At 43.3% G+C, this 23,462-nt stretch overlaps 1 protein-coding gene and 1 long non-coding RNA gene across 2 annotated transcripts in view; one reads left to right on the top strand and one right to left on the bottom strand.

The window, feature by feature from the left end:
* Positions 1-8,281: 8,281 nt before the first annotated feature.
* On the bottom strand, positions 8,282-10,758 carry LOC310847578. The gene is made up of 2 exons (XR_014565901.1): positions 10,622-10,758; positions 8,282-8,637 (listed from the first exon to the last, which is right to left on the bottom strand). It is a non-coding gene; the product is annotated as an uncharacterized lncRNA (long non-coding RNA).
* Positions 10,759-10,816: 58 nt separating this feature from the next.
* LRIG2 (leucine rich repeats and immunoglobulin like domains 2) overlaps positions 10,817-23,462 on the top strand; it is a 47,394-nt gene continuing 34,748 nt past the window's right edge. Inside the window, exon 1 of the mRNA XM_083745405.1 lies at positions 10,817-11,239. Within this exon, the coding sequence (XP_083601531.1) occupies positions 10,995-11,239 (245 nt within the window). The 5' untranslated portion in view covers positions 10,817-10,994. The remainder of the gene's footprint in view (positions 11,240-23,462) is intronic.

The raw sequence follows: 23,462 nt of genomic DNA, 5'->3' as shown, positions 1-23,462 counted from the left end.
CCTTTCATGACTCCTTTTGTTCATCCTCTTCTCTGCTGCCTCTGGGTATGGCCTGATGCCAGCTGTGAGGGGGACGCTCAGAAAAATGTCTTCTGGTGGCATCCTTGGCATCAGTGAGACCCTCATGATGCAGCTAGCAGTGATGGTGGCAGGCAGCAGCATTGCTATGATCTGCAGCAGGTAGCTGTGAATTGTCTGCCCTGGGTTGAGGACAACCCAGGGCATTTGCAGTCTGATTTTCAAACGTGTTTGCCAACACCATTTGGGACAGAGCTCAGAAAAACATCAGGTATCAGACTGTGAACTTTCATGCAGACACTTGGTGGCAGTATAGGTACAGGTATCTGTCAGTTGCAGGCAACACCTAATTCTAATGGAATATTTCTCAATACAAAAAACCCTCCCTATAGAAAACTAGATGATAAGGAAAATAACTTGGGCTCAGTCTTCTCCAGGACATAAGATCTTGCTTTTTTCCCCTTTGAAGAAATCAGGTTTTATTTCTGGGGTAAAATATATAAAAGAATGGACAAGGAAATTCACTTTAAAAAATGGAAGAGTTAATCAGCTATAAAATGTCTCAGTTCTCTGTTATGAGTTGTGATGTATGTAAAATATCAGAGGGGAGATTGCTGGTGGCTGTTCAATTAACTGCCACTTTGTGTCAGAACAAAAATTGTTCTGAGATTGAGGTTTTAGTCTTTAGACACAGTGGATTGAAAACCAGTGAGTTCTAATTGATTAAGGCAGTGAACCTACTGCTCGATCCCATCAGTTTTGGCCTGACTAGGGAGAGCGGGGTCTGAATTCCATCCAAATTTAAAACATTTGGCTGGAGAGACCCTGTTCCGGCATAAAAGGCAGGTCTCAGACCTCAATGAATGTTGATCTGTGTGAGCTTTGACCAGTGCTTTGTTACGAGAAAAAATGATGCCTGTACTCTGGGCCGTTGCCCTGGGTGCAAAAATTCATCGGGGCCAGGAAAAACAATTACATGTAAAACAATTACATGCTTTACTGGAACTTCATTAAGATATTGGTATATAGTTATTACATGAGGCATGATAATTAAATGACTTGCTGCAACACCATACCTTTTTCTGTAGTCTCAGTACCTGACTGTGTGTGCCTATTTTTACTACAGGGTCATACTAGTGCCGGATTTACATATAAACTAAACAAGCTATAGCTTAGGGCCCCATTCTCTTGGGGGCCCCCAAAATTTTAAAGGAAATAAAAAACTGGATGCACATTTCCAAAATAAGGATAAAAAACAAATAAATTAAAATTTACGCACATACAGCAACAGTGTTTTGTGTTGTGTAGGCTCCTATTTGTTGTGTGCAAATGGCTTTGGATACCTGTTAGGTCCATAAATTACCATATAGCATATATTCAACACCAAAAAACAGTGACAATTTGTTGTTGACAAAGGACAGCTGGACATATAAAGGGCCCCATCACCTCCAGTAGCTTAGGGCCTCATCAAACCTAAATCTGGCCCTGGTCATACCATCCAACATTCTGCTGGGACACAAACTCACGCCTCCTTCTCCAAGCCCAGGAAGCATTTGCCTAGCTTAGGGAAGGAGTGTGATGCTCTAAAGGAGTTAGAGAACCCTCCTGCCACCTCCCCCCTGCAAGGTGATCATACTGCGTACCATTGTGTATAGCCAGAAAAAAGCACTGCTTGAGGGTATGTAAGGAAGACGATGGAAAATTCGACTGAAGAAAACATCTAGGCCTAGAGGCTTCAAACACCTGAGGGAAGACGAGAGCTGAAACCACTAGCTGGATTTGAGGAAGTCTGCACAGAAAAGTGTCTAAGAGACAGCCTTTGAGAGAGTTCTAAAGCCAAGAGGCAGCAGCCTTGCTGAATACCTGAGCTAGCAACAAATGTTCAGCCTAGAATGCAGTAGAAGTACTGAGAGATGCCTGAGAGACCTCAGAAGAAAGCACTACGGACCTGAGTGAAGACTGCAGGTATAGTCCCCAGTGCCTGATTAATGAGAGAAAACTGAGTTGGAGTGATTTAGAGAAATTGGCAATAGGATTAAATGGGGGGGGGGCTGGATCGCTCAGAGCTATCTTCTTATGGAAACATTTACCTTATAGTGCAGTGATGGCGAAACATTTAGAGACCGAGTACCCAAACTGCAACCCAAAACCCACTTATTTATCACAAAGGGCCAACACGGAAATTTAATCTGTATATCCCATTTTTTTCTGTGTGTTTCACGTTTCTTCTTTATGACTGCTGTTGTAATAAATAATCCTTCATAAAAAATTTTGCATTACATTCTTCATTAAATTATCTTTCCATTGATATATAATTTTATGGTATAACTCAGTGCTTTTTTTCTAAAAAATGTGTAAGGGTACTCTCATTTTGACTCAAGAAAATCACCACGGGGGGGGGGGGAGGGGGATAAATACAGTTCAAATTGGGGGAAATAAATACAGTGGTACCTCAGTTTTCAAACAGCTTAGTTCTCGAACAACTTGGAACCTGAACACTTCAAACCTGGAAATTAGTGTTCGGTTTTGGAACTTTTTTTGGAAGCCAAACATGCGCTGTTCTGAGTATAACTTCCGTTTTGAGTGCCACACTTCGGTTTTCAGAGTGAGGGAAGGTGGGCTGGGAGGCAAGTGAGCAGACACCTGCTGCCCTCCAGTGCTGGGTCCCTCCACTGCTGCCCCTGCCGCTGCTGCAGCCACAACAGCAACTACCCCCTCCTCCAGCTCTGGAGGCGCTGAGTGAGGGAAGGCTGGGCTGGGCTGTCAAGAGGGCAGGCAACGGATGTTGCACACACACCCCCAGCCTGCTCCTGCTTGCAGGCAAGTAGGAAGGGGATTGGGCTGCTCTGCTAGGCAGCGTTGCTGCTTGCATGGGAACAGGAGCTGGATTGGGGCTGCTCAGCTGGGGTTGGGGAAGGTGGAGGCAGCCCGGAAGCTGCATCTGAGAGCCCCTGCACCACCTGAAGGCAGCCAGGCGCTCCTCAACTGAGCTGCCCAATCCTGCTCCTACTTGCGTGCAAGCAGGAGTGGAGACGGGGATCTCTCAGAAGTGAAGTGGAGACTTTGCGCTGAGATTTTATGGCTCGGAAACACAGATGCCGCTGGAAATACAGTTACGTAGTCTATGTTGAGTTCAATCTGGTAGCACATTCTCAGAGGGAGGTTGTATGACTGCTGCTAGCACAAGCTGAGCTCAGCAGGCACTGAGCAGGTTGTGTGACTGAAGTGTTAAATAAACGTTTTGGTTACAGATAGGTAGCCGTGTTGGTCTGCCATAGTCAAAACAAAAAAAATTCCTTCCAGTAGCACCTTAAAGACCAACTAAGTTAGTTCTTGGTAGGAGCTTTTGTGTGCATGCACACGAAAGCTCCTACCAAGAACTAACTTAGTTGGTCTTTAAGGTGCTACTGGAAGGAATTTTTTTTGTATAAACGTTTTGCTTTGTCCTCACTGGAAAGATAGTTTCTAACTAGATGATGATAAATGTGTTTGTTTGTTCAAAGAATTTATGAACCATCAACCATTCAAAAATATTGTGGTGATATGAAAACAAAAGCCAAAACCAAGCCCAGTAACATGGAAACATGAAAAATACATTTAATTTATATGTAAAACCAACAGGAACGATATCCAACAATGCTACTCTGAAAATGCCTTTATTTAACAAGAAAATCTGAAGGAGGCACCTAAAAGAATAAATTGTTGGTGCCATCCAAATTTCCAAGGGTAGTGTGTTCCAAAGTGTGGGTGTCATTAAATGCAGGAGACAGGAGTATGAACAGATAGAGGAAGCTCCCCTTCTTTTATGATGACTTTCAGAGAAACAAGGGTTACTTCTAAATGACCTGTTCATGGAGCAATCATCCTGATTTTATTGAGAGGAGGCAATGGTGCTTTCAAATGCACAAAATGATAGTTGCCTATACATCAAAAATGAATTTTTCACCAACACAGACACTATGGATTCAGTACCTAGACAGCTTTTTCCGTTCAACTTCTTCCCATCTTGCTTAACATCTACCTGATTATGAGTTCTAGGAAACTCAAAAGCTTGATATTTTGGTTGGACTTTGGAATTTTTCAAAATACTAGTAGCCTTGCATGTTAGTGTAACAAACCTCTTCTGCTGCTTAGCTTATTTGGAAGAGCTTATTTACTGGGCATGTGGAAGATTGGCAAATAGCACCCGCAGAGATAACATAATTGCCCCTGCTTTGAAATAAGAGGTGCTACTTCATCCCTGCTGTGATAAGACAAAAAGTACAAGCTTATCAGAGTCAGTAAACACACCAAGTCCATACATATAACCCTCAAGTTCCACTTCATGATAGCCACTCAAACTGATGGAGCATCAGTTTTTTTCTGAGGGGGGTGGGAATTGCTGAAGTCCCCATGATTCAGCAGACACACTGAATACCCAGAAGCTCCTTGAACCAGGAGACATAAACTGTCCATTTTCAGAAACAAATACAGCAGGAATTCATATTTTTCTTTGGTAATTCAGGAAATACAAGGGTTTTTGTAGACATCTTTATCTTCAAAAGCTTCACTAGGAGAGAGGGGCGGTAATGATGGAAAACTGAGCTTGACCCAGAAAAGAGAGAGAAAAATAAGCTAGCAGAAATGAATCTGTACCGTACAGAAAGACAAGCATGATCACAATAATACTGGAAGCAGGGGATCAAACAGAGGGTGTTGTCACTTCCTGGGTGGCTTTCCCTCACACCTGGCAAGCACCTGAGGTGGGGGGGTATGTTTTTCTTGCATTTTGGCAACACCTGTCTAACTGGTCCTGCCAATAAACACTTGTAGAGATCTGAATGGAATGTTGCCTGGGAGGTTCTCAGCAGGGCTTGCACAACAGGAAGTAGGCTGTAATGACTAACTCTTCCATCCTACCTGTGGGTAGTAGGGAGTACACACCAACAAATCTCATTCATAGAAGATACTTAATAAGAACAGACTTTCATTTTGATTTTGGTTTTCTGTCTTGCAAACCCTAAGAAAAACCCCTCCATACCTTAAAAGATAAAGGTACCCCTGACCGTTAGGTCCAGTCACGGATGACTCTGGGGTTGCGGTGCTCATCTCGCTTTAAAGGCCGAGGGAGCCGGCGTTTATCAGCAGACAGCTTCCAGGTCATGAGGCCAGCATGACTAAGCCGCTTCTGGCAAACCAGAACAGTGCACGGAAACACTGTTTACCTTCCCACCAGAGCGGTACCTATTTATCTACTTGCGCTTTGACGTGCTTTCAAAATGCTAGGTGGGCAGGAGCAGGGACCGAACAATGGGAGCTCACCCAGTCACGGGGATTCGAACTGCCACCCTACTGATTGGCAAGCCCTAGGCTCCGTGGTTTAGACCACAGCGCCACCCATGTCCCATACCATACCTTAGTATGCCCCTAAGCATTCACTTTCAGCAGACTACCACTGGCTCCTGTCACAAATCAGCATAGCAAACAGTGTGGCTAGGTACTTCCTTTACAGTTATTCGTCTAACATCAGAGGATGTGAAGGTCTACATAGGTGATTAATTTTTTTTAAAAAGGATGACTTATACTGCATATGAAAGAATCTTAACACCTGGAAGAGAAGTGTTGTAGCAAGCTCAGTCTTTGACATCACATTTCCAAGTATTATTTTTTTTGTTAAAAAAAATAAGTATAGGATTATATTTGGAAATGTGATAACTCCTTTTTGCTATCTACTATGGGTAGGCAAACTGTGGCCCGGGGGCCGGATCCGGCCCAATCGCCTTTTAAATCGCCTTTTAAATCGCCTTCTTGGATAGTCCAGGAATCGGCATGTTTTTATATGAGTAGAATGTGTCCTTTTATTTAAAATGCATCTCTGGGTTATTTGTGGGGCATAGGAATTTGTTCATTTTTTTTAATATAGGCCAGCCCCCACAAGGTCTGAGGGACAATGGACTGGCCCCCTGCTGAAAAAGTTTGCTGACCACTGTTACACTAACTTGTCAAGTAGTTGGGTAGTATTGAACCCAAGTTGCAAATGCATGGCTGAGACCAAGAGACAGGGATTTGAGGTCTCCAAGTAAATTCATGCCAAGGCAAGATTTGAACTAAGGGTTTTGTACCTAACAACTTATAATTTCATGCACAACAGTTTCTTAGTTGGTGGCATAAACCTGCCCCAAAAGTAGCTTATACACTTTTGTGTTTTCTCATTTTTTGAGCAAATGTTCAGCTTTTACACTCTGGCCTCTCTGTAGCCTTACACAGAAGTAACTCCCAGTGAGTTCAATGGGATTTACTCCCTAAGGTGAGAATAGGGCTGCAACCCCAAGCAACTAAATTTCAGTGGAATATTCTCCCACATCATAGGCTCACAATCAGGTCAGTTGTTCCTGTAGCTTTAGTAAGAAAGCACTTAAAAATAAATGATTTCAGTTGAGTTTTAAGAGGACCACTTTCCATATTATATTTTAATCATATGTGGTAGCTCACATTAAGTTGTTCCTCTGTATATAATGGAAAGAAGGAACATAGGTAATTGTGTCAGTGAATTACAGGAAACAGGTACTTAAACAGTGCCACAACAGTGTCTTTCTCTACCTAGTTATATGCGTTCATTCTAGGGAGGGGCATTAGCTCAGTAGTCTGGCTGTATCCCTTCTCTTCATTTTGCTTTTTCAAATCTAGGGATTTGGAAAAGTGCTATGAGATGAATAAGGAAATGGTTGCAAAAGGTACCGTAATACCACAAATATTTATGCTCAATTGTTTTTGCAGGTTGTTTGTTTTGACAGCAAGGTTCAATACAGACATGGTGTTTTCCAAACCATGGCAACCTCACGTGCGCATTTTCCTCTCTGTCTTCATTGTTCCATGATTTGTTATATATATAGTGGAAAATATTTTCTCTTTAATGTAAATTGACAGCAAACACTCAGATTCAGGGCAAACAGCAGACTTCCTTAAAAAAAGCAAAAAGCTACAGTGTCTATTATAATCCTTTGTTAGTAAGCAAACCTCTTGCATATTTAACACAAGAAATCACAATAGGCCCACTTTGTAATTAACCTCTAATCCAGTTAAGGGGAGAGAGAGAGAGAAACAGAAATTTGACAAATTTGTCATATGAGGTGGGAAAGAGCTGATTTAGTTACAATGTAAGTGTGACTGGGTTGAACCTGCTAGAAAAGACTTCCTCTCAAAATTAGCAGATGTGTACCAGCTAACAACAATTACAATACAGGAGTACAATGAAATGTGCCACCACTTAAAGGAAATTTCAAACAAAGAGCAGCTTCTGCTGAGAAGAAACAGAAATGTGAATATAGGAAGAATTTGTATTATTGCAAAAAGAGCACAGTTTGAAACTAGACCACTGATGACAGTGACCAAAGAGTTTTGAAGATTCACTTAGAGTTCTTCCTATACATAGGGCATGATCTACCCAAAGTTGAACACTTTCATATTTCGGTTTTGAGTGAGAAGAATGTGTTTAATTTTCTCCCATTCAATATGATCTAGAAGTACTCAATATTGAATGGACTGTTATTTGGTACTGCTCTGTTTTGCCTGACCAGAGGCACTGTACACAGTATCTTCTCCGACAGGTATTCTGTGCCTTCAACAAATGCACATCAGACATAAATTCAACAGGCAAAGTCTTTTCAAGTAGCATGGAGATGCTATGATGGGAACAGAATGTTAGATTTGCGGTTGCGTTGCAAATACTAAAAGGCACATGAGTCCTAAGAGTAACCCAAATAAGCACTGGTTTGTTTGTTTTCTGCTTTTGGAAAATCGAAAGACGGTAACGTTATTATACCGATATCATTTACTTTAGGGTATATTCTATTTCCAGAAAGGTAGTTGCATTAGTTTGTTGCAGCAAACACAAAAAAGACACTTGTGGTTCCTTAAAACACACACTCTCCCCACCCCCATACAGTGCTTTCTTGGTGAAAAATAAGGTGCCAGTGCAAATATATTGACAAAAGTGTTGAGTGTGCTAGCCTAAAATGGCTGTCATGGGCAGCAAAAAAAGAGGTGGTGATACTCCATAATGGTGAATAGTGTTATTTAAAAAAAGCTGTGTGGGTGTGTGGGCTTATACAGCATTAACTCTTATGGACTACAGTTTACAGCCCTTCACTGTGTATGTATTATATAGTCCATGAAAGCTTATACTAAAATAAACTTGTTAGTCTTTATAGTGCCACAGACTCTTTACTTTATCCTGTGACCTATGTATTCTCTGTATTATACTGGATTAAACCAAGGCCAAACATTTATCAGTTGTTCCAAGTTTCTTAGTTCATTTTATCACACTTTATTATTGGAGAAAACTACGTATGTGCCACTGAACACACCATTTACATGACTTTCAACAGTAGGTGTAACCCATCACAGTTTGTATCACACTTTATGTCTGAGGCCAACCCACCATGGGCACTTGGCATCTATCTCTTTCTGATTCAGTGCCAAATAAGTTAAGTTGTCTGATAGTTCTGCCCTTTCAGTTTCTAGGACTAGCTAGCAGTTTCTAGGACACTTCTCCAAGTCATCCTCTCAAACTTCATAGCATTATAAGATGTTGCTGCAGGTTTAATGAACTTCACAGCCAAGATGAAAGGCGTCAGCCATCTGTAAAAAGAAAAGGGAAAGTGTAAGTTGGTTGGAGTCTAATAAAACACACGGAGCACAACCCGTGCTTAGAATCCCATCTCACTTGACACAAGAGGTGGCAACTGAGATGGCCCATAACACTTGGAGCCAGAGGCAGAAAGTATAAATGGCGCCTTCACATTGTGAAAATATTATAATAAGCTAAATAATTGGCAGTTTGATGCCCTTTAGTGGCATCTCAACCTCTGTTGCCTGAGGCAAATAACCTCACCTTGCCTAATGGTAGCACCCATTCTGACTGGCAAGAGAATGGAGAAAATACTGATTTCCCCCCAAGAAGATAAGGCCCTAATCAGGTCATTTAACAGCAGCTAGACCAGAAAGAGCTACAGATAGAATTTTTGGATGCTCTGTTATGAGAAGAAATGACAGCCTCCTCTGCAGATTCCAGGATGGATTGTGTAGCAGTGGCATCAGAAAGTGATATGTGTGTGATTTTTTTTTGTGCTACAATCCATGGACACTGATACCTGCACTTTGATAGTGGTATTCGGGGGGAGAGGGTTCCTGAAGAAATCGAAAAGATCCATAGCACTGTTCAGGCCTAAAGCAGCATGAGCAAGGGCCATAAGGGTTCTACACACCAGCCCTGCTCTCAGCATTCTGTGCTTGCTGGCCTTGCATGCTTCAGCCCTCACGTGAAAGGAGATAAGTGCATTTGTTTGGGATCACAGATAACACTGAGATAATGGGGAGGGGACAGCTTAGCATGCTCAACCAAACACACTGAGGGACACCCTTCATAGAGAGCCGTCCTTGGGGAGGGGTTGAGTTCTTCTTTGATGGTGGATTTGAAGAAATCTATGTAAGGGGTTTTCCCACTAGTGATGTATGGAAGAGCTGGACCATAAAGAAGGCTGATCGCCGAAGAATTGATGCTTTTGAATTATGGTGCTGGAGGAGACTCTTGAGAGTCCCATGGACTGCAAGAAGATCAAACGTATCCATTCTTAAGGAAATCAGCCCTGAGTGCTCACTGGAAGGACAGATACTGAAGCTGAGGCTCCAATACTTGGGCCACCTCATAAGAAGAGAAGACTCCCTGGAAAAGACCCTGATGTTGGGAAAGATGGAGGGCACAAGAAGAAAGGGACGACAGAGGATGAGATGGTTGGACAGTGTTCTCGAAGCTACAAACATGAGTCTGACCAAACTGCGGGAGGCAGTGGAAGACAGGAGTGCCTGGCGTGCTCTGGTCCATGGGGTCACGAAGAGTCGGACTCGACTGAACGACTAAACAGCAACAACAACATGTAAGGGGTGACGCTGTGGGACTTGCCGATCAGAAGGTCGGCGGTTTGAATCCCCGCGACGGTGTGAGCTCCCGTTGCTCGGTCCCTGCTCCTGCCAACACAACAGTTCGAAAGCATGTCAAAGTGCAAGTAGATAAATAGGTACCGCTCCAGCGGGAAGGTAAACGGCATATCCGTGCGCTGCTCTGGTTCACCAGAAGCGGCTTAGTCATGCTGGCCACATGACCCGGAAGCTGTACGCTGGGTCCATTGGCCAATAAAGCGAGATGAGCGCCGCAACCCCAGAGTCGGTCACGACTGGACCTAATGGTCAGGGGTCCCTTTACCTTTATGTAAGATCAGCAGGATCAATGCCTTAGATTCACGTTTTTGCACAGTGGTGACGCTGGGAAGTGCCAGGTCCCTGATTTTCATGGCTCTGTTCATAGACATGGATATAATGTTGAATTTGAAGGGTGGATGTGTAGGGATTAAATATATATATATATATAAAAAATCTGGACTCCTGTATTTATGAGGAGACGGTGAGGGTCGCACAGCTTTAGGGGACTGACCACATCCCTTTTATCCCGCAAGCACGGAGCGGGAGGACTGACGAAGGGCAAGGCCTAATCCCCGCAGCCCCGCTCCCATTTACTCACGAGTAAGGCCCGCTGAAAACAGTGGACTTTACTTCTGGGTAAACACACCGAGGACCGGGCTGCTGAAGGCGCTCGAGTCAACCTTGCCGCCGCCGGCGAAGGTGAGCGTAGAGGGCGGAGTTTCACCCCCCGCGGTGCAATTGCCCCGCCCTTTCCTCCGCCGACGCTCAAGCGCCTCCCTCCGGCGGCCCCGCCCCTCCTCCCCCGAACGTTCTACCAAGGCTTGGCGCGCGTGCGCAGAGCTCGGCCAGGCCCAGGCCGGATCCTCCCCTGTGGGCTCCGCTCTGCGCACGGGCAGGCCGCGGGGAGCAAGCAGGGGGCGGGGCGTGCGTGAGGCCGAGCTCGTAGCGGCGAGGCCTGGCTTGGCAGGGCCTTCGCGGGGGCGGGGAAGGGGGGAGAAAGAGAAAGAGAGGGACGGAGGATGCGGTGGAGCTCCGGGCCTGGCCGGGGGGCGCCGCCAATGGCGCTGTTCCCGCCGGCGGCGCTGCTGCTGCTGCTTCTCCCCCTCCCGCCTCTTTTCCAAGGGGCGTCCGGGGACCCGTGCGCCGCCTCGCCTTGCTCTTGCCGGCGAGGTGTGTTGGACTGCAGCCGCCTCCGCTTGTCCGGCCGGAGCCTGGAGCAGGGCCTGCTCTCGCCTTTGCCTCGCAGCGGTGGCCCCTCCGCCAGGTGAGTAGCCTCTTTTCTGCGTCTCCCTCCTCACGTTCCCCAGCGGGGCTTTTCCACCAGGGGCAGGAGGGTCTCCGCCCCGCAGACACGGCAGGTGCTTCCACCTCCCCCTCAGTCTTCACGGGCAAAGCGGTATCCTGAGTGGGGGTTTCAGAAGTTGTCCTTTTCAGATCCTAAAGGGCAAATCTAGCCTCCCGTCTCTTTTTTTCACCTTGACGCGGGGCAAAGCTGAGCGGGGGTGGTTGTATGCGTGGATGCTGAAGGATGGGCAGGTAAGAGGATCTTGTGGATCCCCTCGCTTGCAGGTGTCAAGTTCGTGTCTCAAAACAATGGGAACTGCTTATGAGTCTTCTCTCTCCCCCTCCTAACTCTGGTTTTGTGTTTGTCCGCCAAATGGTGGGACGCTCACGCGCAACTCGTTTGTATGAAGGGGTCCGCTTTGGGTTCTGCTGCTGTTACAACAGCATAGTTCGCCTGCCGGTTTCTGTTGTGTCGTATTGTCGCTTACTGGAACTTTTTACAGACAGTGTTAACACTTGGTCTTTATAAAAGTTGGCAGGAGTTGCTACTGATAGTCTGAACCTGGCCTTGGTGAATCTGTGGTATGGTCGGTTAACTTTTGCTGAACACACAAAGACGACCAAAACATCAGTTGTGGAGTTTTGCTGTACTGGCTAAGTGTCCACAATCAGGGAAATCCGACAGTGTTGTTATTTTAAGGCAGGGGTGGAGAACCTGTGGCCTTCCAGATGTTGATGGACTCCCAACTCTCATCAGCCTAGCCAGCATAGTCAGTAGTCATGATCAAAACTGAGGTCTGACAAAATCTGGAGAGGACACCCAGTTGCTCAGCTCTGTTATCAGATGATGTTTACTTCAAGGCAGGCAGATAGGAGACTGTTTTCAATGTCATTAAGGAACTTGTGACAGTGTTCCAAGAAGTGCTGAAGTATATTCGCTAGAAGATAAAGGACTAGGTAGCTACTGTGCTGTTCCCCCATGAGTGGACCCTTTTATCATGTTACACAGATGTTACACGTGCTTGTCAGTTATCTCACTGAACATGTTGGACAGGTATCACTTAGTGGTATATTAGATATGGTTTATTGTGGAGCAATATATAAAGCTATATAGTATGACTCTTGTTTCCTTTTAAAAATGGTTGTTAAAGTTTGAGCATCAGTTACCATCATTATTTCTCTTATTGTTTCTGTAGTTCTGATTCCAACCTTTTCAAGAGTGTCCCTTTTCTAATTGGCAAATTTGGGGCTGTCTTCATGAAAATAAGTTGCCCCGGTATTCCTTTGCTTAGTGTCTATCCACTCAAATATACATGCTGGTAGTTTTTATGTCAGTGTAGTTGTCATGAAACATGTACACCATGTTGAGCTCATTGAAAGAAAAGATGGGATATAAATGTACAAAATAAGCCAATTTGACTTCTAGCAACTAATTTTGGTAATTGTAGTAGGCTGCAGGTATTGGAAGTTCTCTGTGAGAAGTTCACAAGACCCCTTGATGGAATCACAGTACTTGGGAGAGGGACAACTGCTAAACTTAGTTGTCTTGCCTGGCTTGGGGAAGATCCTGGGATGTGTCTTTGTGTTATTCAGTCAGACACTGAAGCATCATTGATGGTTGAGGTAACCCTATGCTAAATATTGTTCTGTGTAGTCAGCTAGTGTCTATAAATAGCATACCAAAGGCAAGTGAAAAAGGTAAGGTAGTGCACATTTATGTATTTGTATTTGTATTGTTTTGACATGTAAAAATGGAATCTGTCTGCAATTCATATTGTGAAAGACAGAACTGGGATTTCTTTTTGCAGTGTAGTTGCTGTTTTTGTTCCTGATGAGACTCTTCTAGTCATTGGTCATGAGCCCAGGGCTGTTTCTGACCTCTCATAGTTGGCCTTAATGCCAAGTTGTTTAATTATGAGACTACTTCTTCCTAATAATGGTATTGCTACTGACTGTGGAAGGAAGTTGCTAGTTAGATGACTTTGAATATCTTGGGGATATTACAGTCAAGCTAGAGGAGTGTGATTTATTTTTTTGTCACACGTCTAAATCTGCACAATAAAGCAGAGGATGGCTAAACTTGCCATGTACACAAGAAAAAGTATTGTGGCACTTAAAATCCAGAACTTGGATCCTACTGACATCAGTATGAAAAACTTGCCATGACTCAGTTAGGTCCTGTTGAAACAAAATGCAGCTAATTTACATAGCAATCTTAACCCTATTTACCTGGGAGTAAGCCCAGTTGAATTCAGTGGGCTTTTGAGTAGATTGCAGCCTTTAATTTAGGGAACAACAGATGTATTCCAGCATAAGATTTTGTAGACATGAGCTCACTTTGTCAAGATTCATGAAGTCTTATCCTCAGTTGGCAGATCATATATATACACATGTGGGTACAGAGTGAAAAAATGATAAAAAATGATAAACAATGGGGTCTGTAACATTTCTGTGCAAAGCCCAAATGTATACAGGCTCATTGCTTAGAAATGTCACGGACCTTTTGCATTTTATGTCCTGTTGGCCCCACAGTTCAGAATTTCCATTAGTTTTGTATGCACAGATGTATATGTGCATACAAGACTAATGTGTTTTCCTTCACAACATGTCTTTCTAAATAAAGGAGCTGTAGCATCATTATTATTTTTTAAATTGATCTTTGGAAGAAATGGGTTATAAGTGTGTAAAACCCCCGTTTGAAATCTGATTACTTTTCTGCATAGATGTTTATGAAGTGTATGTAATCCTTTAGTGCAGTCTAATCTTAAATCTACCATTTAAAATTCATTTTTTGATACTTCTGAATATGATGCCTAATTTATTTATCCAAATTTATAGACCATCACATATAGTGATTTCCAGGGTGTCATGAAATAAACAGCTGTTACAAAAATAATGTATGTTAGTTAATAAAGCAGAAGAGCCTGGAAGTACTTAAACACAAAAGTGGGCTCACTACTTTACCTCACATGCCTGGAGAATATGAATGCTTTAGTGGCCGAAGCCTGTCAGGGTTTCTGTCTTCTCAGTTTCAAGCAATAGCATATTTGACAGTCAGACCACAACAGAGAAAGCTGTCATATACCTACCTCACTGCCTAGTGCAACAAGCCTACCAACTGCAGGGTCCAGGATGAATTGTATGAGAGAAGGAGCTTTACCAGTCTTGCAGTCTGATCCTGTGCTTGTAAGTAAATTCCACTGAATTCAGTGGGAAATGTTCCTGTGTAAGAGTTTGGGATTGCAGGCAGAAGTACATGAGATGCTTTCTGCTACTTCGCTTGATTAAGTAAATCTGGTGAACAGCTGCTAGCTGCTCTCTAAGTTTAATTGAAAAAATGTTTTTTGCTTTTAAAGGTTTAGAAAAGTGCTATCATTGCTTGTGGTTCCTCCTCTTAGAAAATGCTCTGCTACTGAGCGTGGGCTTTATTTAATCAAGATAAGAGAGCCACGTCATATGGCATTTAGCTTTCTATATTGTGTAATAAATGTGTGACTTAGTTCTGTGGTGCAAGACTTATACCAAACAGCATATAGATGGTAACACATGGAGCCCTAAAACAAAACATTACAGTGTGAAAATCCTTTGTTCAGGGTTCCAGTCTCTTCATTCCATTCCGCCCCTCCAAACCTCAACAGTTAGTCAGCATCCCATTTTCACTGAGCATGCTGAGTCCTCTCTAGTGCTTAATCCAAGCTGCAGGAAAATCTTTTATTCATTTCTTCAACTACTTATATACTGCTTAACACTATAGTTTCTAAGTGGTGTACAAAAGGGATATAGTGGGAATAAAATGGTTTAAAGTTTACTGTAAAATCAGAAACAATTATTTAAAATATCTTCTGTAATTTTAAAAAGTCTTCATCAAGCTCCAAGAGCATACTGATGACACTTTGCTCCAAATCCTGAAGTGATTGCTCCTTATGTCTTCACATGGACATTTAATAGCACCGAGGACAAAATAGTGCCTGGTGGCACCTCATAATGCAAATGCCAGGTGGGTCAAGAACATGCCTGCCACATTGCTCTCTGGAACCAGCCTTGCAAGTAAGACCAGAAGCACCTTAAAGCAGTGTTCCTGACACTCATCCTGCAAAATGTATGCATCTAGAATTTTGTTTGATCTAATTTTGAATACATCATTGAACTTGCTTTTTATTTTTTACATGAATGCTTTATGATTTCTAATCCTTGTTCCCTTTTAAAAACTGTTGAATGTTGTTGTTGTTCAGTCGTTTAGTCGTGTCCGACTCTTCGTGACACCATGGACCACAGCATGCCAGGCACTCCTGTCTTCCACTGCCTCCCGCAGTTTAATAGTTACTGTTAAACTAAACATTTTTCTTTCAGTTAATTCTGTTTTTACTTTATCACTTGATAGCCAGAGGATGATCACCATTTTCTTTTGCAATAGCAGTCAACTTAAAAAAGAAATCAGTAATTTTAGCTTAGCATGGTGATAGACACAAGAACATCCCCCTCTCCCAAGTTGGGGCAGCTGGTTCATGATGACAAACCTTCACTTGCAGTCAATACTGGCCAAGAGTTGTTGACCCTGTGCATGCTGTACAGCAGCTAATGGAGTCCACAGACTATGGTGATATTAAAAATATTTCTAGCCCACCCTTCTACAGAATTGTTAGTGCTCAGGGACCTAACATTTTAAATAACAATGAAATTCAAGAGTCCAACATCAGAAAAAAGGCAAGTGCAGAAGATGCAACCAGTCTTTAAAATAAGATTGCAAAAGTATCCTGAAGAACTCAGCATGTCAAATGCCTGTTGGACTAATACTAAAACATCTTAAAGTGGCAAAAAGCAAGGAGAGAGAAGGCCAAACTGGCACCCAAGATAGGGAGTTCCACAATCTAGGCTCACTTCTGTGATCTAACCAGCTGTGCCTTGTTCACAATCAAAACATGAAGAAGAGCTTCCCTAATGGATCTTAGGGTGGAGGCAAGTTGATACGGGAGGAGACAAACCCTCAGGGATCCTGAGCACATGCTGTTTATGAGTTCAATGATAATCACCAACAGTTTGAATTGTGAATAGGCAACTAGTGCAGCTGTTGTAAAACAGGTATAATATGCTCATGTAGACAAACATCAACTAGTTTTGTTGCTGATACATTCTGGATCAACTGACGTTTCTGTATGCTCTTCAAAGGAAGTCCCATGTAGAGTGCATTGCAAAAATTAAGTCTAGTTGCAGTTGGTGCACCACCCTAAGCAGGGCAAAAGTGATAGATCCATTCACAATCTGTCAAACTGGTAGTTAAATAAAACCTCCAGGTTCAGAGGCATTATATAATTTACAGTATTCAGTGCTGATGACAAACTATGGGAGAGCATTTTGCTTTAGTGCCCTGGCCATTCCCTGAAATGTATTGCTGGTCTGGATAGGCCTTTGATCTTGCTCATCAGGGCTGCTGTTCTCTTTCCAAAGTATGTAAGGATATGTTACTTTTTTCTAACCTTTTTTTGGCTGACTTGCTATATATAAGATTTCATCTTGTATTATTTCACTCACGATGTTGAAGGCACATCATTGGTTCATCCATTCTTTTCCTCCTTGCCTCTCTGTCTTTTAAATAAACATATTTTTTCCATTCAAAATCTCCATTTGAACTTCCAATCCATGCAATTTAAGATGGTGTCCCTGTGGAGAATGGATGATGGTATTGTCTTATGGGTTGACTGCTTTAACTGTGACTGCTTTAACTGTGATCTGTATCTGTAGCTCAGGTGTCTTTCTGGGAAAGGATTCTTCATAAACAAACAATGTCTGAGCATCATATTCCCCACCCCCAAAAAAGCATTTGCAGAGTACTCAAGTATTCAAATTTGCAGAGTACTCAAGTACTCAAATTTGCAGAGTACTCAAGTACTCAACTTGCAGAGTGTGTCAAGTACTCAATTAAAGCCCATAAATTAGAAGATGTACCCTATGATGAGCTATACATACCTGTCATGCATGATCTAGTTGAGATTCCTGCATTGCAGGGGGTTGGACTAGATGACCCTCAGGGTCCCTTCCAACTCTACAATTCTGTGATTCTGTGTATTCGCTCGCTCTCTGGATTGTAGGTGTAGTGTTCATTGGATTATTGCAAAGCACTCAAATCCTGAGTCTTGTACAGAAGTTTAGTTGCTTTGAGTTTTCTGATAACAAAAAGTATGGGTGGTTTTTTGTGCTAGTGCAGTGTGCTTTCCTGTCTCTCTTCCCCTTGTGTGTGCCTTCAAATCTGCTCTGGAGGGTTGGGGACAGAATCAGGAGGTGCGGGGGAGGAAAGTGGGGATCATTCAATTGCTCCATAAGGCGTCCTTGTGGTGATGAAGTATTATTAGGAACATTGAAAGCACCCATATACCAAATCAAACCATAGCTCAGTATTGTCTATGCTGACAGGCAACAGTTCTCCAAGGTTTCAGGCAGAGTATCTCTCATCCCTACCTGGAGATACTAGGGACTGCGCCTAGGATCTTCTGCATGCCCTTAGAGGCACCTTGAAATAAAATAAATGTTGAACGTCTTTGAGCACAATGATACGTACTTCAAAGTAAACATGTAAGATTTGGAATGCATATGTGTTAATTTCCTCAAATTCACTAAATTGAAGGGGTGGAGATGAGCAAGAACTCACAACATATAAGCCATTTGGCATTAAATCAGTTCACACCTTGAAAACAAATAGTTCTTGTAATATAGCCAAGTATTTATCTTAATTAAATTTTAAATGTTCTTAATGCCAGTCCTAGCCAAGACAGTTTATGATTTTACAATTACTTAATCTGAAACAAAGGAAGTTCTCTTCTGTGTCCCCTCCCTATCCCCCCCTTTTAACTCAGTATTTGGTTTCCAACAAAAAGTAGGGGGAAGGTCTAGTACAGTGTTTCCCAACCTTTTTTGGGCAAAGGCACACTTGTTTCATGAAAAAAATCTCGAGGCACACCACCATTAGAAAATGTTTAAAAAATTAACTCTGTGCCTATATTGACTATATGCCGCTTGGGGCGGCAGCCTGTTGCCCGAAGCACAGGGAGCCCTATGGAGGGCTCCCTGTGCTTCGGGCGAGTGTCTGCAACCCTGCGCGCCCGGCAGGAGCTCCTGCCAGGCGCGCAAGGCTTGGGGCGGCAGCCTGTTGCCCGAAGCACAGGGAGCCCTACGGAGGGCTGCCCGTGCTTCGGGCGAGTGTCTGCAACCCTGCGCGCCCGGCAGGAGCTCCTGCCAGGCGGCAAGGCTTGGGGCGGCAGCCTGTTGCCCGAAGCACAGGGAGCCCTACGGAGGGCTCCCCGTGCTTCGGGCGAGTGTCTGCAAGCCTTGCGCGCCCGGCAGGAGCTCCTGCCAGGTGCGCAAGGCTTGGGGCGGCAGCCTGTTGCCCGAAGCACAGGGAGCCCTACGGAGGGCTGCCCGTGCTTCGGGCGAGTGTCTGCAACCCTGCGCGCCCTGCAGGAGCTCCTGCCAGGCGCGCAAGGCTTGGGGCGGCAGCCTGTTGCCCGAAGCACAGGGAGCCCTACGGAGGGCTCCCCGTGCTTCGGGCGAGTGTCTGCAAGCCTTGCGCGCCGGGCAGGAGCTCCTGCCCGGCGCGCAAGGCTTGGGGCGGCAGCCTGTTGCCCGAAGCACAGGGAGCCCTACGGAGGGTGCCCCGTGCTTCGGGCGAGTGTCTGCAACCCTGCGCGCCCGGCAGGAGCTCCCGCTGGGCGCGCGAGGCTTGGGGCGGCAGCCTGTTGCCCGAAGCACGCGGAGCCCTCCGGAGGGTGCCCCGTGCTTCGGGCGAGTGTCTGCAAGCCTTGCGCACCCGGCAGGAGCTCCTGTCGGGCGCGCGAGGCTTGGGGCGGCAGCCTGTTGCTCTAAGCACATGGAGCCCGCCTCCCTCCCACGGCACACCAGGCAAAGTCTCGCGGCACACTAGTATGCCGCGGAACACCGGTTGGGAAACACTGGTCTAGTATATCTGTGGAGAAAAGTGGAGGAGCTACAACACACTTTCTCCCTTTCTTGCTTGTTACATTATAAAAAAATTAGCTCAAGGCTGCTGAGCCATCTAACTCAGTGTTGTGGAGTCTGGTGACAGCTCCCCAGGGTCTCAAACAGGGTCTTTCCCACCTCTGGAGATGCCAGGAATTGAACCAAGGACCTTCTGCGTGCAAAGTGTGTGCTCTGCCACTGAGCAACAGCATTTCCCCATTACTATAATGTGCAGTGAATGAAACAAAACAATGATTTATCTCTTTTAAAACTATAAAGTCTGTAATTTAAAAAGTACTTGTTTTGGCAATTGTATCGTGGCCATTCTTAAGAACATATGAAGAGCCTGCTGGATCAGGCCAGTGGCCCATCTCATCTAGCATCCTGTTCTCTCTAGTAGCCATTGATTGCCTTTACACACATTAATTTGTTTAATTCTCTTTCAAAGTTGGTGGCCATCACTGTGTGAAGAGTTATTTTGTCAGTCCTGACTTCTCCGATGTTCAGCCTCATTGGATGGTCATGAGTTTTAGCATTATGGGATAGGGAGAAAAGCTTTTCCTCTATCAACTTTCTCCATGCCATGCATAATTTTCTGCATTTCTGTCACTTCTCCTCTTACTCACCTTTTATCTAAACTAAAAGGCTACAAATTTGACATCCTTTCCTCATAGGGGAGTTTCTCCATTCCCTTGATCATCCAACTCCACTCTTTGCAATCTCTTTTTGTTTTAACAACTCTGAATAACTTAGTATCATTAGCATCTTGGCCATCTCGCTGCTCACCTCTTAACCCCAGATGGTTTATGAATTGATGCTTTTGAATTATGGTGCTGGAGGAGATTCTTGAGAGTCCCATGGACTGCAAGAAGATGAAATCTCTCCATTCTGAAGGAAATCAGCCCTGAGTGCTCACTGGAAGGACAGATCGTGAAGCTGAGGCTCCAATACTTGGGCCACCTCATGAGAAGAGAAGACTCCCTCGAAAAGACCCTGATGTTGGGAAAGATTGAGGGCACAAGGAGAAGGGGATGACAGAGGACGAGATGGTTGGACAGTGTTCTCAAAGCTACCAGCGTGAGTTTGACCAAACTGCGGGGGGCAGGGGAAGGCAGGAGTGCCTGGCATGCTCTGTTCCATGGGGTCACAAAGAGTCGGACACAACTAAATGACTAAACAACAACAAAAAACTTACTTGGGGGGTCTGTTGAAAGCTTTTTTAAAAGTCCACATTCATAATATCAAGTAGATCACTTCTTCCTATTATGCTTGTTGATACTGTAAAACAACTCTAATAGGTTAGTGAGACAGGGCTTACCCTTGTGGAAGCCATGCTGGCTGTGCTTCAGCAAGGCTTATTCTTCTGTATATTTGGTGATTTTGTCTTTAACAGTGCATTTTGTCAGACATTAAGCTATGTGGCCTGTAATTTGCAGGAAAGCCCCCCCCCCCCCGATTCCTTTTTTTAAAAATGGTATTGCATTGGCTGTTTCCAGTATGGGTATGGAGGCTGAATTGAGGAAGGGTTGTTTTCCATGTGGCGCATTGAATCATGTGAGAACCTTGCTTTCATTCTAAAGTGGTACAAATAGGCCAGAGTTACATTTTGGTTCATTAACACTTCATGATAATTCAGAAAATAAGTAGTTCCTGGTTGAATTCAAGTGAAACAGTAGGCTTTATTAAACAAGATACTCTTGCTTTAACTCTACAAAGCTGACTGGGTAGACCAGTCCCAGTACTGAAATCATCTTATTTGTGTTGTAACTGCTTATCATCAACACAATCATCAGTATACAATTGTGGTATATTCACAAACAGTTCTCTGACACTGACATGGGTTTCTATCATCATTCATTTCTAAGAAGCTGAAAAACTATTTTGCATCAACTACTAGACATTTGATCATTCAGAACCATCCACACTGCCAAAATGTGAGAATTTTCATGTAAATTGTAACTTTAAAAGTTAATCCTTTTTTCCCTCACTCAAAACATGCTAACTAGGAAATGCTCTGCCTGTGGTACCTGTGAAGTTGAGCTTAATATTACTTAAGTGCACTAATAATGTTCCACCATTTAGGAATTTATTACATTTAACAAGCTTTTCAAGTCTCTTCCAGGTTACATGTAAGCCTTTGCCAAGAAAAATGGTTTCCTCATCAAGAATAAGTGAGGTGTTTCATTAGGAAAACAAAAGAAAATCTTTCCTTGACATTTGTAATGAGAGCAGGTTTTTAGCTTTCCAAAAAAAAAAACCCCTTATGTCCAAGCAGGCAAAGGATTGTGTATACAGAACAGCTTAGCAGCAAATACAGTGAGAAGGTGGGGTTCTCATGTTATGCAATCTTCGAAGTACTGTAAATAACAGCATGGGTACATTCATTGTAATTGTGGAGTATTTTGACAAATAGCAAGTTAATAGTGTGGAAAATTATTACTTTTCACTTGAATTGTCTATAATAGGTTTTCAAAGACAAAAATCAGTTGCCAGATGTCATACTTTATTGTGATGTAGGGCACGAGGGCTTTGTTTGCCCTTGGCACATCTGCCCATTAGTTCATAACTTGCAGAACAGAACCTCAGGGGATTTTGTTGGCAGTTTCTGTTGGCATAGTGGTGAAAGATACCATAGGCTGTTTTTCTAGGGCTGAATTATGAATCATTCATGGCAAAGGAAAATAGCAAGTTGGATACCCCCATGGGGGTAGCTTTGTGCTAATAGCTGATGCAGTCAAACAAGCTCTGTGGTGGGGTATTCAATATAATCAAAGTGATTACTATTTTCCATGGGGTCACAAAGAGTCGGACACAACTAAATGACTAAACAACAACAAAAAACTTACTTGGGGGGTCTGTTGAAAGCTTTTTTAAAAGTCCACATTCATAATATCAAGTAGATCACTTCTTCCTATTATGCTTGTTGATACTGTAAAACAACTCTAATAGGTTAGTGAGACAGGGCTTACCCTTGTGGAAGCCATGCTGGCTGTGCTTCAGCAAGGCTTATTCTTCTGTATATTTGGTGATTTTGTCTTTAACAGTGCATTTTGTCAGACATTAAGCTATGTGGCCTGTAATTTGCAGGAAAGCCCCCCCCCCCCGATTCCTTTTTTTAAAAATGGTATTGCATTGGCTGTTTCCAGTATGGGTATGGAGGCTGAATTGAGGAAGGGTTGTTTTCCATGTGGCGCATTGAATCATGTGAGAACCTTGCTTTCATTCTAAAGTGGTACAAATAGGCCAGAGTTACATTTTGGTTCATTAACACTTCATGATAATTCAGAAAATAAGTAGTTCCTGGTTGAATTCAAGTGAAACAGTAGGCTTTATTAAACAAGATACTCTTGCTTTAACTCTACAAAGCTGACTGGGTAGACCAGTCCCAGTACTGAAATCATCTTATTTGTGTTGTAACTGCTTATCATCAACACAATCATCAGTATACAATTGTGGTATATTCACAAACAGTTCTCTGACACTGACATGGGTTTCTATCATCATTCATTTCTAAGAAGCTGAAAAACTATTTTGCATCAACTACTAGACATTTGATCATTCAGAACCATCCACACTGCCAAAATGTGAGAATTTTCATGTAAATTGTAACTTTAAAAGTTAATCCTTTTTTCCCTCACTCAAAACATGCTAACTAGGAAATGCTCTGCCTGTGGTACCTGTGAAGTTGAGCTTAATATTACTTAAGTGCACTAATAATGTTCCACCATTTAGGAATTTATTACATTTAACAAGCTTTTCAAGTCTCTTCCAGGTTACATGTAAGCCTTTGCCAAGAAAAATGGTTTCCTCATCAAGAATAAGTGAGGTGTTTCATTAGGAAAACAAAAGAAAATCTTTCCTTGACATTTGTAATGAGAGCAGGTTTTTAGCTTTCCAAAAAAAAAAACCCCTTATGTCCAAGCAGGCAAAGGATTGTGTATACAGAACAGCTTAGCAGCAAATACAGTGAGAAGGTGGGGTTCTCATGTTATGCAATCTTCGAAGTACTGTAAATAACAGCATGGGTACATTCATTGTAATTGTGGAGTATTTTGACAAATAGCAAGTTAATAGTGTGGAAAATTATTACTTTTCACTTGAATTGTCTATAATAGGTTTTCAAAGACAAAAATCAGTTGCCAGATGTCATACTTTATTGTGATGTAGGGCACGAGGGCTTTGTTTGCCCTTGGCACATCTGCCCATTAGTTCATAACTTGCAGAACAGAACCTCA

The sequence above is a fragment of the Podarcis gaigeae genome, assembly GCF_964106915.1.
Source record: "Podarcis gaigeae genome assembly, chromosome: 6".
Lineage (NCBI taxonomy): Eukaryota > Metazoa > Chordata > Lepidosauria > Squamata > Lacertidae > Podarcis > Podarcis gaigeae.
The sequence above is the reverse complement of the archived record's forward strand: the minus strand, read 5'-3'. Positions and strand labels throughout refer to the sequence as shown.